The 15,459-nt window shown below is 31.0% G+C and overlaps 2 protein-coding genes across 3 annotated transcripts in view; one reads left to right on the top strand and one right to left on the bottom strand.

The window, feature by feature from the left end:
• Positions 1-15,459, top strand: part of COG5 (component of oligomeric golgi complex 5) — a 372,787-nt gene that overhangs the window by 80,625 nt on the left and 276,703 nt on the right. The gene's annotated exons all lie outside the window — the stretch shown is intronic.
• Positions 7,142-13,435, bottom strand: GPR22 (G protein-coupled receptor 22). 2 transcript variants are annotated; one of them, XM_055392609.1, is made up of 4 exons: positions 13,375-13,435; positions 12,978-13,227; positions 11,128-12,054; positions 7,142-9,390 (listed from the first exon to the last, which is right to left on the bottom strand). In XM_055392609.1, the coding sequence occupies exon 4, from the start codon at positions 9,362-9,364 to the stop codon at positions 8,063-8,065; it is 1,302 nt and encodes a 433-aa protein (XP_055248584.1). In that variant the 5' UTR covers positions 9,365-9,390; positions 11,128-12,054; positions 12,978-13,227; positions 13,375-13,435; the 3' UTR covers positions 7,142-8,062. The 2 variants fall into 2 exon arrangements, with proteins under 2 accessions (XP_055248584.1, XP_004046081.1); XM_004046033.4 differs by having other exon boundaries at positions 12,978-13,421.

Raw genomic sequence — 15,459 nt, 5'->3', positions numbered from 1 at the left:
TGTCTTTGTATCTTTAAGTTGTATTCACTAGCAGCTGATTTTCAATAATGCTCGTTTTCAATAAGTTGTGATAGGTTAGTTTCATGATTAAATCAATGAAAATACTAAAAACCAAAAGTAATAACAAAAGATAATATCGATGTGGTTGGAAAAAGTTCTTAGTGAAAGGGTTAATAAGAAATGTTCCTAGAGTAGTGTTTCCGTAATACCATTTGCGGCATTTATCAAGTATCAGTGTTACTTAAACTATTATAATACAGAATAGGAATTTAAAGGATGTTATAAAATTATCAAAGATTAGGTTACTGTTTACTAAATTGCATTAATGGTACAAAGTAAATAATAATAGCAAAAGAAAAATGTTTGATTCAAACCTCTACCTAACCTGAATGGCATTTGTTCAAAACATACAAAATACAATTTGTAAGTATTTTCACTGCAAGTTTATTTTAGAAGTAATTCTTTTATGTCAGTTATGTTTTAGTGGAAGTTTTATAGTGAAATGAACAAAAATGTGCAAGAATAGTACTTCTGGTTTGAGTAAGAATTTTATGAAAAATAGTAGCCATGCAATTTTATAATTAATTGAGTAGTATGGTTGAGTGAAGTACGTAACAGTTTATGGTGAATGTTTTGTGTTTGATAGCATTTTATCTTCTGAGAGTATATGGTTCTTAAAGGAAACTTTTGTCTAGATAAACTCGTTTAAAGAAACAACATTATATTTCTTAGAAATCTAATGTAGTACTGGATTATAGTATATATAATCCAACTAAAATTTAATCAGTTAAAATAAAGTAAATGGAGGAGTTTTTTTCAAGAAGGCAGTACAGTCTGAATTAAAAGCTGCTTCTGTACCTTTTCATTTATTACCTGAATATCACCTTGATACATAGTCTGTCTTCTGATATCTAAAGTAGTAATTCTTAAACGTCAGCACACAAATCACCTGAGAGTACTTATTAAAACATATATTGGTTGGGCGTGGTGGCTCACACCTGTAATCCCAGAACTTTGGGAGGCCAAAGCGGGAGGATTGCTTGAGACCAGGAGTTTGAGACCAGCCTGGGCAACATAATGAGACCCTGTCTCTACAAAATTTTTTTTTTTAATTAGCTGGGCATGGTGGTGCCTGCCTGTAGTCCGGGCTACTCAGGAGGCTGAGGTGAGAGAATCGCTTGAGCCTCAGAGTTCAAGGCTGCAGTGAGCCATGATTGTACCACTGCACCCCAACCTGGGTGAGAGAGCGAGTCCCTGTCCCCCCCACCCCCCCCAAAAAAAAGAATTTTTTTTCAGGGCTGCAACCTCAGAGATTCTGACTCAGTAAGTCAGAGGGTCAGAGATGGGGCCCAGGAATTGGCATTTTAAAAAGTACCACAGAATCTCTGATAGAGGTGGACTACATTTTGAGAAACAACCTTCTAAACAAGATACAACAATAGGGTCTGAGGTTAAAAATTTGTTTTCAATTCCACTAATATTTACTTACCAGTCGGTATGTATCAGGTACTTTTTTGGGAGGCATTATAAAAGCAGTATAAACGTATTATAAAAGTAGTGCGAAAGTACATTAGTATTACCAACTGTTATTGTATTGTGTGCATTTAAGACAGTTTTTATAAAGTAGGTAGCTACAGTTTGCTAGCATTTTGTTGTTTTTAACAAGTGATAGTTGGAAAAAACTTAACAGCAAAAGAAAAGACAAAGCTTTTTAAGAATTGAGAGTGAGACTTTTAAAGTACAGAGTATGTAAATTTGATATTTTATATTTCAACCTGTCCTAAGGCGTTAGCAATATTTTGGATGAAATATATATCTTTGATTCTTCTTTACCCAATCAGTATGCAGTATACCCAACCAGTGTACTCAGTTTATAGTATATGACATATGGGATTGTGTGTAATATTACTGGCTGATTGAAATATAAATATATTAATATATAATTATTACCTCACTACAGTCCCATATGTATTTCTCACTCCTACAGTCTACGTTTAATATGGCCAGTGCTCTCATTTGTTAGCATTAACATTTTAAAATTTTATATTAAATTTAAAATTTAATTTTTCAAATCTTATGAGTATTATGTGTCCACAGCTGTCTGAGGGAAAAGCAGTTTCCCCATAACCTTGTCATCCTCGCTAGCCACTTTCTCTCTTCATCCTGAGAAATTGGTTGATGTGCTTTGGTAGTCTGCATTGCTTAATACCTCTGAGAAAAATATGACATATTGCTCTCATGGAAGCAGGGTGATGAAAATGACCTCAATCCCAGACAGACTTAGCTCACCTCCCTTATCTTACTTGATGCTTCGGGGTTTGATAGTGGCAGGGAGTTGATATTGGTGTCAGTGACAGGAATGACAGCACATTTTACCACTTGCTGGTGCAAGTACAAAGCTGTCATATTTGAAAGCCATGGATACAGCTTATGGAGGCCTGTAGAAAATGTGTGAATAGAATGGGAGAGACACTTAGGATTATTTTCACATGCTGTTTTAATATGAGCAAGGGAAGAAATATTATTGTGATTACGTTCACTTGGCTCTTTTTCTCCTGAAAAAAATGAGTATTTCTTAAAAGTTGATGGCTTTTGTGTTAGTGATAAGCCCACTTTTCCATTTGTTTCCACATTTCAATGCCATTTTGTTCTAAATATCTGTAAATTGTAATATTTAATATTTATTCTGCTTGTTATGATGCATTGTTTGTTGTTATATTTCTAGTATGTGCAGCCTGTCAATGGGGGTGTCTTTTGCTTTTTCGAATGCTTTTTAGAAAAAAGTCAATCTTCAAATTAGTTTTCTTTTGTGAACTCTAACCTACAATTCTGTATTCTATTCGTATTTCTCTAAGAGGTTAGCATCTTTGAATATTTTAGGTCTTTTTCCAGCCTCATCTGGGTTCTTTTATCTCCTTACTTTCTCTTTTACGATATGATCTGAACTTTTAAAATTTCTAACATTTATTATTGGTCAACTCATTTTTAACTTTCTTAGAGTTCACTGCAGTCCCTGAGTGTGGGCTTACATTCATGAGTACATACAAGTGCTCATCTGAGATACAAAGAAAATAGTTGGTCAAAGTTTACTTTAGTTTTCTTATTTCTCATCTTATTTAGTGAAAAGGATAAAAGAAATACATTATTTTATGGTTTTCCCATTGCTTCTTGCCTTCATTCTGAAATATAACCTTCTCAGTTGCCAAAGGTAACTTGGCAACTAAAAATTTTAATTTTTAATTGAAACTGAAAATGTGAATTTTCTAACATGATTTTGAAATACAGTTTGAAGCCACTTAAATGGAACAGAAAAAGCTTTATTTGCCCTTTCATTACTATTATCCTTTAGAAATGTTGCTATTTTAAAACATTTTAATTAAAAACTGTTTTTATGTAGCCATTAACAAAGAATGAGGACAATATGTTTATAAAGAGTTGGATGGATGCCCATAATAAATTATTCAGGGAAAAAAGCAAAGGATGACATTTGTGTGTTTCACTTCATATACATTGGTATTTTCTCACTGTGTATTTTTTATAGTTAAAATAGTTGTTAGAAAATATGTGTTTAATGGAAAAATGGAATAAACCAATTGAAAAATATATAAAGTAGAGAATTTAAAACGTCAATTCGAAATTTTAATTCTGAATAGCTTCTAATAACTAGAACATTATTTAATGTTATTTTACTTCATTGAGTTTTCTGCCTTGCCAGATATTCTTTTTGTTTTTGCCTGTGTTATCAATGTAATTTATGCAAAGCATAATTAAATAGTTATTTGAGTATTGCGGGTAATCTGTTTCTTATGGTCTTCCTTATGGTCATCATTTTTAATTCTTCAGTCTCTTATGCCAGTTTTCTTTCCTAGCTAGTTAGTAAATATTGACTCTGCCTTCACGTTGCCTGTCACATCTATACACTCCCTTGTCAAGCTAGTGCCATCACTTTTTGCCAGGCCTTTCACTAGCTATGAAGGTGATGGCAGCAGCTTCCTGTCTTCTTTGTCTCATCAATTCTATGTATTGCTGATTTATTTGTTTTTTTTGAAGCTCATTTTTTCACCTTGTAATTCCCCTGCTCAGATACCTCTTCTAGCATAAGATAGAAGGCTTTCTGTCTTATGACCCAAATTTAACTTTCTAGATAACTTCTCGCTACTGTATTACCTTTCTTCCAAAGAACAATTTGCTCTTCCAGAATATGCTGCAGCAGCTTTATTCAGCAATGTTTTTCTTTTTACTGTTCTTAAATTCAACATGATCCCTTTCTTCTAAAGTCTATTAAGGACTTTATTCTTCTTTTATAGTATTTACCACATCTACCTCTGATTTTAGGTAATGCCATACTTTTTAATACCTTGACTGTAGATTTTAAGCTCTTGAGGGTAATGACTCTTTCATATAATTCAAAGTATCTGCCAAAATGCCTCTTTTCTGTAAGATTTTAAATGTTAATTGAATCACAAAGCTTACTTAATTGTATAATCATGAAATGCAATAAAATTAAAAGTTTTATTGACTTTGGGAAGTAGCCTTGAAATACTATGTGGAATAAGCCCTACTAAGGTCCTGTTTTCTAATGATTTTAGATTTTTTGACCCTTAAGTCTAATTTCAGTTCAATGAGGAATCTGGTTTTTAATGCCCAAGGAACTGAGATTTTGCTACACATTCGTCCCCTCTTATCTTCAGGGATACATCCCAAGACCACCAGAGGATGTCTGAAACTATGGATAGTATTGAACCCTATATATAGTATATCATGTACTATGTTTTTTTCCTATACATACATAACTATGATAAAGTTTAATTCATATATTAGGCACAGTAGGCTATAACAACAACTAATAATAAAGTAGTACAATTATACATAAATTTATAAATAAGTTTAAATATAACAATTTAAAACTTATAAATTGTTTATTTCTGGAATTTTCCATTTAATATTTTTGGACCACAGAGTTGACCATGCTAACTGACCATGGGTAACTGAAACTGCAGCAGGTAAAACCACGGATAAGGGGAGACTACTGTTATTTTAGTTAAAGGATGAAAGAATAGAACATACAACTAAAAATTGACTTGGGTCAGAAGTACAGAATTATCATGAATGGCATTTTAAAAGACATATAATTATAAATAATTCTACCTTCACAATAAGTTTGAACATTTGCTCAGTAGTAGTTGGTAGAGTAACAACTCCCTTAAATTAACACACAAAACAAAGCAAATAAAATTTACCACATCTTGTTGAGCTCATCTTTGGTTGGTATTTAAAATACTATGCGGAATAAGCCCTACTAAGGGCTACTAAGGGCTTCTTATCCTTTGGAAGAACTGACCCAATTAACTATGTAGAAATTGATATCTATGCCTATGATTTATGATATATGGATAGAAAAATTTAGTTTTAAGAAAGATCCCATATTGAGTTTATTGTTGCCTCTCTTGCTTTTGCATTTTTAGTTTTTTCATTCTAACAGGCAGAATTAGCCTTAATGCTTTTTTGAGCAAAATTATTTGAAGTAAAGTGAAAAATTCACACATTGTAATGAAGACCAACATAAAGAAAATAGAAATATTTCATCTTTTCATAGAACAGATGTTTAATACAAAAAGTTGTCTAAGCTTCTCATTCTCACATTTAAGCTGAGGTCAGTAGTTGGAAACATAGTTGTGACTTGTTCTTGAAGCTAAATTTTTAACACATAAATATTATTTTGGTTTACATATTATATACTACTTAGCACATTAAAAAGCTGTTAGAAGTTTTCTGATAGGTATGAGTTTTCTTTGTCGTAAATCAGTTGATGCACTTTTGTGTATCTGAAAGATCATTACAGATGGTCAAAAATGCTTGTTAAATGTCTGCTTCAGTGTCAAGTATAGAAATGATAGCAGTTTAAAGGGCAATGTAATATTTACCATTTATTTCTTATTTAATTTCTTATTACAGAGGACAAGAAGGCATGAAAGCAGTTTAGACAAATATATTAGAAATCTCTTTTTATACTGAGTTCTTTGGCATAGTTATAAACCTGAAGAGTAAAAATATTTAAAACACAAGGGAGTTTTTCTTAATATGAAGGTTCTAAAAATAGTCTAATTTTTATTAAGATTATAAAACGAGATATTAAAATTTTAATTTATGCTTGGGAGTCCAATTATAAAATTCATTTTTTAAATTCTTAAATGAAGATATTAATGAGCTTGTTTTATTTCCTGGGGTAAAAAATAAAAGAAGATTAGGAGCTGGTCTGTGCCAAATGTATTTACTAAACGAAAATTTTCTTAATCCTTTTGTGCCTGAAGTGTTAATTTCTCTTTGGGGTTTCAAAAAATATCTTACTTGCTTATGCTACATTTTGTCAAATTGAAGCATTTTTTTTTAAATTCCAAAAAACAGTAGAAAATAAGACAGAAGGAAATTGGGCTTTTGCCAAGATTTGACATTATGTTAATATTATTATCAGAAGTAAATTACTATTTAATTTGTCATGTAACCTTAGTGAGTTCAAGCTATTGCATGGTATTCATTTCTCCAAGGATTAGGGTATTCAGTAAACTAGACTGGATAAATCTCATTTATTTATATAAAAGTGATATATTATTGAATTTTTAGACATTTAATATTTTCTTTAAAAATGAATTGCTACTTAGTTTAGTGGATAGTTTCAGAAAATAGAATAAAAGTTGTTCAGCTGACCAATTACAATGCAGTATTTTCCTATTTTAAATAACTTATTGCTAAATTTCTGATAGTGATATTGACACTTATTGATAGATTATTACATTATAACAATTGGAAAATATTTGTTTGATATGAGGTTCCCAATTCTTGTAATCTGTAGTTAGGGTTAGTAATTTCATGATTTTCCCACATGAATTGAGGGTGGGGGAAAAAAATGCCTAAAGTTAAATTAAGTGATGGTATGGTAGAAAAGTGACAAGACTTATTGTTACCTTAGTGATTTCAGTGTGGAAATAAAACAACTACATTTTGAATTACTTGGGAGCTATGATTTGGTGGGAACCTTGTATAAACTGTATTACCCTAAAGTTGTATGTATCTAAAATTAGAGGCTTTGTTAGACTTTTATATAATGATTTAAAGTCTTTTTTTTTTTCATTCCTGGTATTCAGATTTGGGTAGTTAACTTTCTATTATACAAAAGAGCTGAGTTGAATAAAGTTAGGAAGTCAGCTTATTTTGATGAACTGTTCTTTTTTTTTTTTTTTTTTAAATCATTGCACTATATTAATCCAGAGCATTTGGCTTAGACTTAAGCAAAGTGAGGAAGGAAGAAAGAGGCTGGTGTTTTAGTATTCTTCCTTCCCTTTATTTTCATTTCATTTGTATATTATAGGCATACTGTCCTTGAACTTAGAAAATCAATCTTTTTTTTCCTAGTAAACATGAATTTTAAAGTTTCTCTATTTTGGTGTGTATACAGAGGTTTTTTTGGTTCATTAATTTTAAAATTTTGATAAATTCTATGATTTTTTACATTTAAAAGAATAAAGCTTCATACGTACTTAATTATTTTTGATGCATCAAATATAGCAAATACACTATACCAGGAAACATAGCATAGTGGTATGGAAAATACTGGATTGTTTTGAGCCCATAATTTTGGTTTTTAGATTAAAATGCTACTCCAGTTGTAATCTAAATATATCTGTAGTTTGTGGCTTAGAAACAATGCATTTTAACTTAAAAAATAAAGCAAGGATACCTATGTCAGTTACATTTTAAAGTTATACACTGTTTTAAGGCTATGTATTTATTCCTTAAAAAATATGACTTACATGAATATTTTCTGTTGGACATAATATTGACAAAATATACACATGATAGTACTCTAACAAACTGCCATGCAACAAATACATTAAGTAATGAAGAAATTGAATATATATGACCTATCTAATTGACATTCACATTGAGAATTTACAACATAACCAATACTTAAAATATTTTTCTTATATTTGGCAGTAATATCAGTTTTTACAATTTAAATTTAAAACTCATTTGAATGTGGATTTGGTGAAACTTAGACTTTTCTCTAGTCTGTGACAACCTGAGGCACTAAACATTTTTCTCTTATTTCACTATCTTCAAAGGTAATTTTTTTGTTTCTTTTAGGATCTATCCAAGAGTTGTGTATTACAGCATTATTAGGCAGGGGATCAGCTTCTACTATAGAAACAACTCGCTTTTTCATTTTACTTTTCAAGACCTTTTGAAATTTTTGTCTAGTGAATGCATATAATAGAGGGTGAAATATAGTTGTTCCATAAGCCATGACTAAAAAACACAATCTTAATTTTACTAAAAGGTCACTTGGGCCTAAACATAAAATGGTGGTATTTAAAACAGAAATTGGTGTCCAGCAGAGAAGAAATGTAGAAATAATCAATAAAGACATCCTGAAGACTCTCTTTTGTCTTTCTCGTCGTTCACGGTGTCGTTTCACAGCTCGCCGGAGGGCAATTATTACAGAAACTGAAGTTCTTACACCAAAGACTACATTTCTCCCACCACTGCTTTGTGACATGTCTGTAGCCTCATGTTGTGTGGTTAGAGAAATTGTCTTTTTCTTTCTTGCTTTCTTCTTCTGCCCTGTTGAAAATCTTGTGCCTATTCGAATATTAAGAGCCTGAAGTATTTTGGTGTATGTGATTAACATTACTACAACAGTGAAAAAGAATATTGGGATCTGTACTAACAGGTGATAATACATTCCCAGTTCAGTGTAGTATTCATTTGTACTGACACATAAAAGTGTCTTGTTTTCCCAGGTATTTCCACTTTGAAGACTGAAAAAATTTACCTCAATAAAAGGAATCAGGAAAGAGAAAAAAGAAAAAATCCAAATGGATATCATTAACATTACAGCTCTGCCCATTGTCAGAATTCGGTTTGCAGGTTTTACAGAGATGTCATATCTGTCCAAAGTGATAGCAAAAACGTTGATTGCTGTTGAGACACTTGCAAAAGATACACAAGCCTCATGGAAACAGCAAATGAGAGCAGTGTTACTCTCCAGTGAAAGCAGAAGGATAACTATAGTTAGAGGAATACATCCCACACAAATTATTACATCAAGTACATGAAGATTCATTGTAATAATGTTACTGACAGAGTTGATTAAGTTGGATTTCATGCAGTAAAGTACCAATACAGTGAGGTTGCTGCCAAGTCCCAACACAATTTCTAACATAAGAAATCCGGTGAGAGACACTTGAAAGCTTAACGGATATGATAGTGGTTGGTACATATTGGTGTTGATGTCATCAATGTCATCTCGCACTGTAATGTTAGATTCAGACTGCATGTTGATTTCCAGAATGGGAGAAAAACACATTCTTTTGGAGCAGTTGGTTTTTTTCCCTAGAAAGTGAAATAGAATAAACTATTTGATATTTGACAATTTAAATGACGTATAACGTGTTCTTTGTAAGAAAAGAAAATCTTTCAATTGTGTACTTAGTTTAATTTTTAAGTTTGTAAACTATTAATAGAAAATGTAGAATTAAGAACCATCAAGTTTGCATTGTTTTGATATAAAAGAAAATTGTGTTTTCCTTTTGAAGAAATAACTATGGAAATTGTTCCTCTGTAGTGCAAAGTTACTTAATATGCTAAAGGGTTTTTCTCATTTGAGTATTTCAAGCTTATTATTTGAGATAAAGTGTATTTTTGTATGATAAAACTTCCTAGCATACAAAATTAATTTCAGCCCAGTGTCTTAAAATTTCATTTAAATGTTGTGAGTAGGTACCAAATGAATGCTATTTTAATATGCTCTAGCATAATGAGTGTAGGTGTAATTATTCCTGTGAGATTTCAAATGAACAGGACAAGTGTTCATTTAAAATGACAAATGGTACAGAGCACTAGTTTAAGATGCTTTATCCATGTTGATTGAATTCATATTCAGAAGTCAACAATGTGCTTGGTGATATTTGGGGTTATTTCCCACAGAAATAGGCCAATGATTAATATTTTACATATCACAGTTACAATGCTCACTGAACTTTGCAATTGGCAAACTTAAAAATTAGAAGAAATGGGACATTATGCTAAAATAAAAAGCTACAAAGCTTGGTAAAAGAGCATTAATCACTCCTATGAAATGATTTATTTTGTGACCACACCCTCTTGTATCTTGTGGAAACAGAAAATTGAAATTTAATATCACATTAAGAAATAGCCATTTTTGTAGTAGTTTAAAGGAATATATCAGTTGACATTGTTTAAACTGAGTTTTTAAAGTAAAAGATGAAATTTTAGGGAAAAGGAGTATGTGAAGCCCGTTTTTTGAGGAAGCTTTTAAAGTTACACATTACCTGTGAAGCCTTTTGTATATATCACCCATTGTCTAATTTTGAAGAAAAATTAAAAAAAATACAAACGCTTTTGCTAATTCATGCAAATCTATATTTTAATATATAGGGGTTTAGAATAATTTGTAAAAAATAATGTCTAATGTTCTGGGCTAAAATGTCAGTTAATCAGTATATTCATTTTAAAATATGAACTCATACAACCAACTATATTTCACATTTCAAATACAGCATTTCAACTGCAAAATCATATTCAACATAAATTATAAAAGCTAATAATTTTCAAAATTCATGTTAACTTTCACTTGATGTTATATTTGACAAGTTTTAGAATACAGTTTTATTTATGCACGTTTTTTGGGAATAATATTGCAGAAACACAAACGGTAACATTATTTCTTTTGAATTAGTATGAAGTATTACTAGAGGTATATTTATTTGAGTAAGTTAAGGTCTTAGCTAACATTGAAATCCTATAAAAATGGAAAATTTTAAGTGTGCCAAATTTTCTGAACTGACAGATTAAACATCAGGTCTTTGTCACATCAGTTAGATTTATAATTAAATAAAGCAGAAATGTCAAGTTAAATGGTGATTAAGAAAAATACATTTTCTCTAGAGCAAGATTCTGTTCTTTCCTAAATGTTAAACAGTGTGGTGGGGTGCATGCATCTTCTGACCTACCTGTTTGCTGTTGCCTTATGGGCCTTTTGGTTCACTATGGCAGTTTTTGACAAATTGATACATGATATCATTGACAGATTTTGACATGAATTTTTACCTGACAACAGTGAAGTAGCTGTGTTTTATTTCATGTCTTGTAGGAATTCTTTCGTTTTCTCTCCAATACTTCAACTGCATGCATTATGAGATTTAGTTGGCTGTTGGATTTCTAAAGAACAGTACATAATATTTGTATTTGTTTTGCTTTAAAAAGTCACGGCCAAGAGGAATTTCCTCAGATGATAGGAATTATGTTTCCCTTTGATGGAGTACATGATAATATTTCTTTATTTTCCAGAATATGTGAAAACAAAAAAGGAAACATAAGGTTTGTAGCTTCTAAAATATATTTAGACATCCTTTTGTTACCATTGTAAATCTGTTTTTAATAGCAGTGCTCACTATTTTGAAATGATTTCTTGATCACATAACTTGCTTTATATTATAAATCCAGGCCATGTCCTTTTGATAAAAACCATCTGCTGTTTAATTTTGTTTTCATTAGAAGAGGATACATAATTGGTCATAAAAGTCAGATAGAAGAATCCATTAGTCATACCAATTGATATGAATATCTGAATATTTAGTGCAGAAAACACTTCCTAAATCTTCCTTTTGTGTGCTGATAAAGTATTTTCTTTTCTTTTTGGAAATTCATATTTCATTATGTCTTCCGGAATCAGTAACTTCCACAATTCTGGTATATGCAAGTATAAACTTCCCCTTTTAAAAATTCTTTTCAGGCTTTTACAGTTATATTGTTTTTCTTTTTGTGGTTATTTTATGTAGCATCTTCTTAGGATACAGTTGATTTTTTATATTCCATCAGTAATGTAGACCTATTCCCTGGTTTTAACTCCTTAATGTCTTAAAGTCGTGTTACAAGAACATCTTGCAGTTCGTAGTTCAGACAGCTAGGGAGATGCTCAGTCAATTGCATTCTTCATATTGTCAGTTGTAAATACTGAATTAGCTGCTATCGGCCCTTGTGAAAAGAAGAAAATTGGTTAAGAAATAGGGTTTTTAATAATTTGTAATTAATTGAAAGTTACTTTAGTTTTGTTTAAAAACTATCCAGTATTTGTTATCAAAATAACCAAACTGTTATTATTAGAGCCACAGCTATATGCATAAAATTAAGTTTCTTTAAATAAGTCTTTTTTCCTAATAAAGATTGTATATATTATATTATTTAACAATAGAGTTCACATTTCAAGTACAGTTGTGAGAGAAAAGCTATATTTTTTAAAACTAATTTCTGCTCTCATTTTAGAAGCTAACCTGTATTTTCAGAGATGATGAACAATTAGCATGCACTAAACATACTGTTATTTCTTCTTTGTAATTTAACAACATTTTTGCTCTAAAAATAATGTAACTTGCCTAATTATTAGCACATGGTTTGAATTTTAACTCATTAAAACAGATTTCATAAGATACTATAAATTTCCATTGATGAATTGTTCATGTGGTTGAAATACAAAAGGTAATAAAAATTGTAACTGCAAATTAATTTTCAATGAACATGCCAAATAATAAACTTAACATAAAATTAAGTAATAAGTAACAGCAAAATAGTAAACCTAGTTCTTTTAAGAAACATAAGAATTTTTGAAACACTGGAGAAAAACTGTACTGATTACATTAAGAATATTTAGTATATCTGAAGTGACTCAAAAGCTGTCTTCATAGTGAATTTACAAAGAATATTTGTATTTAACAATACATCCTAAAAAATTACATTTAAAATGTAGCATGTCTTAAAAGAAATAGATCTTAAAATACATGTCTAGCAATAAGTAGAATTAAACAAACTCTTAAAATTTAGGCTGAAATTTTTCAAAGTAATTTTTACCCCACTATGCCGGTTCAAAAGCAGCTGTATACTATAATAGGAACAAATCTTACCTCTGCTAAAGATTTGATAAATTCTTGATGTAGTTGAAGCATTTCCAGTTTGGATTGATTCATTTTGTTCACTTGTTAGTAGAGGACTGGGGGAAGAGGGTCATAAACATCTCTTCGAAAATGACCTTAATGAAAATATGTGTCTGTAGTGTGCCATTGTTTCAGCAGTACTGCTAATGTATGGAACATGTAGTGCTGCTTAGAGGCTGCTGCAGTCTCTCACTCTTCCTACTGTGGAATCAATAAGCATCTGAAAATACATAATGAAAGTAATTTAACATACTGAAGGCTTCTTGTCTCCAGAGACAACATTTAGATTCAGTCTTTCTAAAAAGGAACGGCACTGCTTTTCAGAGGAAAGCCTGTTCCGGGCAGCTTTTGCAGAATGACAGCCTACCTTGTCGCTTCTCTCCACTGCAGAGAGATGCAGTGTATTCACTAATTTTGATTGGTCAGTTGTATTGGGCTTAAACTGTGCTTCATATGTATAGCAGGGATTTCCCCCGCTCCCCACTGTTTTATATAAAGGACACTTTTAAAAAGGCTAAATTTATGAGTGGTTGTATGTTGTTCTTAAATAGAATATGTGTAAATTAGTATTTTAAAAATGTGTATTCTATTCTGGTTTGTTGGTCACTTATGCCAAACATTAAAAAAAATGCAGGGAGGTGGGGGAACAGGAAAGAATTACATAGTAAAAAGTATATATGCTTTCTAAAGCCTTGATAATTGCATTTGAGAATATTTTAGTCATATATAGGTTTTTGATTGAGATTCTTTGTTCTACAAATAGAAACCCACTGCATCTTTACTGTGAGCCACATTGAATTTCAAATAGTTTGTTTGTATTCAAGTCATCTTCTCTGGGTATTCCAAATTGTTGTGAGCATCTCAAGGTGTTAAACATTGTCATGACTTCAGTATTCATTCATTTGGGTATTCATTCATTTCATTCATTCATTCATTCAAAATAATAATCAGATTGACCTAAGGTGATAGTACCCTAAAATATTTTTTAAACATTTCATTATAGTAGCTTAGTCTCGGGTATAAAACTTCAATCAGTAATCATTGTATTACTTTTGGAGATTACTACTTGGTCTTCACCTTTCATAACCCTTTTATTTGGTAGATGTATACTGATCATTTGCTATAATATTTTATTTCAGTTGGCTTATTCTATTTTTGACCTGGGCACATTTCTTAGTAGATTGCTGTTTCTTAAATATTATATGTAGCTACATGCTAATATTGTTAGTAAAATATTATTTTAAAGGATAAAGTAAGTTACATGTCTTTATAAGTTATAAAGCCAAATCATTATAAGATAGATACATTTTCAAAATGAAAATAATGGTACAAGTACTGAATATTTAAAATTAAATATTTAAATATTTAAATTAAATTTTTTTAATTTAATTAAATTTAAATTTAATATTAAAAATAAAATTAAAATATTTAAAATTAAATTTCTATTAATTTTAGTTACCTATAAATAAGTTCCCGTTTTTAATGATGAGGATAAATTTCTTTTAGACTTACGTAGATAAAACAGCTGGACTCTGTTGAAAAAATAGAAGACATTACATGTGGCTAAACTGTTAGAATGTTAATTATCACCTATTTCCATTATTTTAGGAATATTTAGTGACCTTCATTTTTCAAAATGTATACTGGTTTTTATTTGCAATTGGAACTATTCTCTTATTATTTGAAAAGCAGTATGCATTTTTATAATCTTCCACTGGTAGTGTTGAATCTTTATAGGGGAATAGCTGACCAATATGAGTTGTGAGTTGCATTTCTATAGAAGTTGAGAGTAATATGGTGGAAAACTTTGTTGTGAATTTCTAAAATCTTCTGCACAGCTTTGGGTGGCAAGGCTTTGGTAATTCTAAAAATGAAAATGTTGTGCTGCTATTCATGCATTTTGAAAGTTGGGGAAAAGGATCTTGCTAGAATGCCAGCCATTTATAAAGAAAACTTACACACACCGAAACACACACACACACACACACACACACACACACACACACACACACACACACACACACACACACACACACACACACACCACAGCACACACATTCATTTAAGCTTAAAACTAAGACCAGAGAAAGCATGGCATCAGTGGAAATATGTGATGGGGATGAGGAGATTATTAACACAGCAGAGTGCTTTTCTGCCAGAGTTCAAGTATTTGCTTATGTTTATCATCAGAATATCCCCATGAAGTAGAAGAAACAAAGGTACAGAGAAATTTACTGACTTGAAAGGGTCAAGGTAAGTTAGCAGCAGAGTCAATGTTAAAACTGCAAACCACGCTGTACTAGGCGGTTGGCCTTCTCTCTTTGGAAAATTATGAAGGTCTTGGGACTTAGAATTGGATAATCTAGATTTAGTTGCTATTTATTACCTATATAACTTTTGGCAAGTCAAACATCCTTTGGGTCAACTTTGATTCCTTTTGTTGAAGTATATT

This window comes from Gorilla gorilla, chromosome 6 (assembly GCF_029281585.2).
Source record: "Gorilla gorilla gorilla isolate KB3781 chromosome 6, NHGRI_mGorGor1-v2.1_pri, whole genome shotgun sequence".
Taxonomy (NCBI): domain Eukaryota; kingdom Metazoa; phylum Chordata; class Mammalia; order Primates; family Hominidae; genus Gorilla; species Gorilla gorilla.
The sequence above is the reverse complement of the archived record's forward strand: the minus strand, read 5'-3'. Positions and strand labels throughout refer to the sequence as shown.